This window comes from Schistosoma mansoni, chromosome 2, assembly GCF_000237925.1.
Source record: "Schistosoma mansoni strain Puerto Rico chromosome 2, complete genome".
In the NCBI taxonomy this organism is placed as follows: Eukaryota; Metazoa; Platyhelminthes; class Trematoda; order Strigeidida; family Schistosomatidae; genus Schistosoma; species Schistosoma mansoni.
In genome coordinates this window covers 9,133,779-9,137,521 of record NC_031496.1, presented here as the reverse complement: position 1 = coordinate 9,137,521, position 3,743 = coordinate 9,133,779, and the positions used below count along the sequence as shown (strand labels likewise).

Sequence of the window (3,743 nt, the reverse complement as noted above, 5' to 3'; positions counted from 1 at the left end):
ATTGGTCTAAAACTTTTCCTGTTATTTGATTGGTTAGTTACTTTAAATGAAACTTTCCCTAAATAGAAAATTCCTCAAAATATCATTATTATTGAAAATAATAAATTGAGTAAGAAAATAAACACTATTTATTGATTAGTTAAATGATATAATTTGATAGATTAAAGTGGAATCTATTTATTCGTATCAACTAACTGGTGTCTCTTTCTCATAGTCTTGTATATGAGTACAAATTCTAAAGATTATGAATCATATTTATTATATCCAAGTTTATATTCAAGTCAAAAGGTAAAAGTTTCAGTGTATCCAACTTGTTCTACTATTACGGATCCATTTAGAAGTAAGAATAATCACTACAATAATCAAACGAATTTATCAAACATGTCATATGTGAATTCAATAGTATCACCTTCTCAACGTACCTATTTCAATCAACAATCTTCATTTATTCCTACATCTATTACTAACAATAATAATTTAAGTATACTGAATATACCTATTACATCATATAATAATAAAACATTGTACAGAGAAGATACAATACACCCTTCTGTTAGTAACATCAATGTGAATCCAAGAAAAACTGAAACTATTTTATGCTTAAAACGTTTATTCACTTTTTTATTATCACATGTTGGATTAGCTGTTTTAGTTATTATTTATACAGTTATTGGTGGTTCAATATTTTATGCTGTAGAACGTGAACATGAATCAGAAATAAAACTTAAAATGTTTGAAAAACGTACAATTTTAGTAAAAGATTTAATATTAGAATGGCGTAACTCTCAATTAGAACTATTGAATACTATATTGAATCATGTAAATATTATTCAACAATTTGAACAAACAAATTTTGGTAAAAAATTTAATATTCATTCAAATTTATATGATTCTATTGAACATTTAACTATAATAAATAGTCTTGATAACAAACGTTATTTATTTAATGAATTAAAAGATGAACAAAAACAACAATTATCTGGTTTATCATGGTATTTATCAACATTAGGATGGCCAAAAAGAATATTACCACAATGGTGGTTTCATAGGAATTATACTCAATTCATGAATTTGTACAATACTAATGTTAATACACATAATGAAAGAGAATTACTTAGTAAAACAATAACAGATGACGTAATAGATAAGATGTCAGATAATTCAAATTCCATACTGACGGACTCTGTGAATAATCCAAATGAATATAATTTGACTACCTCATCTTTATTGAATACAACGAACTCCATGACATTAGTAAATACAAGAACACAGTCAATAACTCCGTTACCTGTCAACGATACATTAAAGTCACAGTTCAAAAATGATTCTCAAACAGATCCTGTATACTTTTCAACAAATTTAATTCATTCATTGCCAAAACATTTTATTATACTTACAAAATTAGATGATATATTGCCAATTATTTTAAATAAAAGTTTTGAATTAGAAAATAATTTACAAAATAAATTAGCAAAATATGTTGAACAAATTGTAGTAGCTATAAAAGATGAAGGATGGAATGGATCAGAACATAAAGATGATTTTAATTGGACATTTGAAGGAAGTATTTTATTTGCTGTCACTATTATTACAACAATAGGTAAGAGAAATGATACTATAGTTATATATATATATATATATCACCTACAACGTTGGACGAGGCACATATATGCACCAGTCCAAGTTGCCATGCCCCGTAAGCACAACAAGATGAACACCGAATTCATAGAAGTAGTTAATTTAGTGGTGGTAATATATATATATATATATATATATATATATATATATATATATATAATCTTGGAGTAATAATTACGTAACATAATAACTAGTTAAGATATCTGCTGTTCTGTATCTAATGTTTATATTTAATTAAACAATCTATGAAAGTTTTTAAATGATAAATTAAACTAGGCAGTTATTACAGTTTAATGTTGATGAACTCACTAAGCTGATTCATTGTTGAACGAAAATATCTCAATAAGATTATTTTCTTACTTACTTGCCTACTTACGCCTGTTACTTCCCAAGGAGGAGTGAAGGCTGCCCAACAGTTATTTGTCCTTTTCATGTCTGCTTCCAATTCTTGACGCATTATATTCTTTGGTCTTCTTTCTTTACGTTTCCCCACAGGATATAAACATATATTAACTTAAGTATTTATTTTACATGGTAAGATTATCTCTAAATTCTTCACAAAGTATACGTATTAGTTTATATTTTGTTACTGAAATATTTTCACAGTCAGAGACCAAAACTTTTAAATTGAAAATGTCTGTCTTCAGTAGTTGCGTGCAATCACACACAGTTACTGAATATAAGTTTGAATTTAACTAACAGTCATTTAAAAATGCCTATATAAAGCCCCCAATTTACTATGCTTCATAAACTGTTAGAATCATGAGCAGAGATTCTTTTGTGGAGTTATTTAAAATCTAAACGATTCAATGGGTTAGATTTAACTGGTTATTGAACAGGAACTATTTTTATTCAGCAATGAAAATCTTAAACAATTGACATCAGTCACTCGCTGCTAGTTAACTAGGGTATGTCAGTTCCCATGGTAATGGTTTTAAACATGCATTTATTTACTTACTTGAACACTGAAGTTATAGGTAATAATATGAAGATGATTTATTTTTCAGCTGAACATTTAGTTAAAAATTTTCTATATATAGCTTGTCATCGGACGACGTTATTTAGAAATTTTTAATAACAGACTTAAAGTTTAAGTCAAGAACACTAATGACAGCCTCTGCAATATGAATCGTGTATTTCAAACATACGAAGTTTATATACCAATCAAACTGACCACATCGTTACATAAAATAGAAAATAACATTTGTACAAGATTTAGCCAAATGTGGCTGTGAATTGGGGGGACAGTAATTAATCGACTAGGAATAACTCAAGAATGGTGAATCACATAACAATAGTTTATAGGTCAAAATGAAGCTCATAATAGGGGGACATGAATATGAATAGTTAAGTTACTTAGCAATTATACAATAGGAAATATACATATCACATCGGTCCACAAGTAGTTATCAAAGTTACCATTCATACATCTCCACAGGATATAACAGTGATAACATGTGAGACTTGAATAAATGTTTCGTTTCTATAAAAAGCCCGTATAAATCTAGACTGAAATGTACCAAATAAAACGGTAGAAATGCTAGCCCTAGATCAAAGAAATCAATCTTGAATCACTGTTATTTGTATTCTGAAGTAGAAAATAAAGCCCAGTATCTTTTCTCTCTGATTCCAAGGTAGGTATTAGCAATTCAAATAAATCAACGATTTTCCTTTAAAGTATTTAAACGGCTATACTTTATTCTCATCGAAGCCTGGATTCATAAAACTATTTCTCAACTCAAATAACACTGCACAAAACAATTAAGTGGGCAGTTTACTAAATGTCATATTCATAATTACACTTATTAATTTGTTTATTTAGAGTGACGATTAAAACTACCCACCAAATAGCGAATCGATCCAAATATAATCTTTAATTACATCCAGTACCCTAAATAATTAATTTTTTTTATTTAGAATAAAGGTTATGCAGTTCTTGAGGGTTTGTCTATTTTTGTTGTTGATATTCAAAAATGCAAATTATCATTCTTTGACGGCATGTTAAAAATATTTGTAGACTGCCTTAATATAAAATTATATCACAAGCACCAGTATATTTGATGTGAAACCAGCAGTTTAATGCAGGACAAGTGTTTTTTACTTTT

The 3,743-nt window shown here is 27.9% G+C and overlaps 1 protein-coding gene across 1 annotated transcript; it reads left to right on the top strand.

Moving 5' to 3' along the window:
* Positions 1-222: 222 nt before the first annotated feature.
* Positions 223-3,472, top strand: Smp_043860 (hypothetical protein; the record flags this gene model as incomplete). The annotated part of the gene is made up of 2 exons (XM_018795594.1): positions 223-1,254; positions 3,461-3,472. The coding sequence occupies 2 exons, from the start codon at positions 223-225 to the stop codon at positions 3,470-3,472; spliced, it is 1,044 nt and encodes a 347-aa protein (XP_018649892.1).
* Positions 3,473-3,743: the final 271 nt, after the last annotated feature.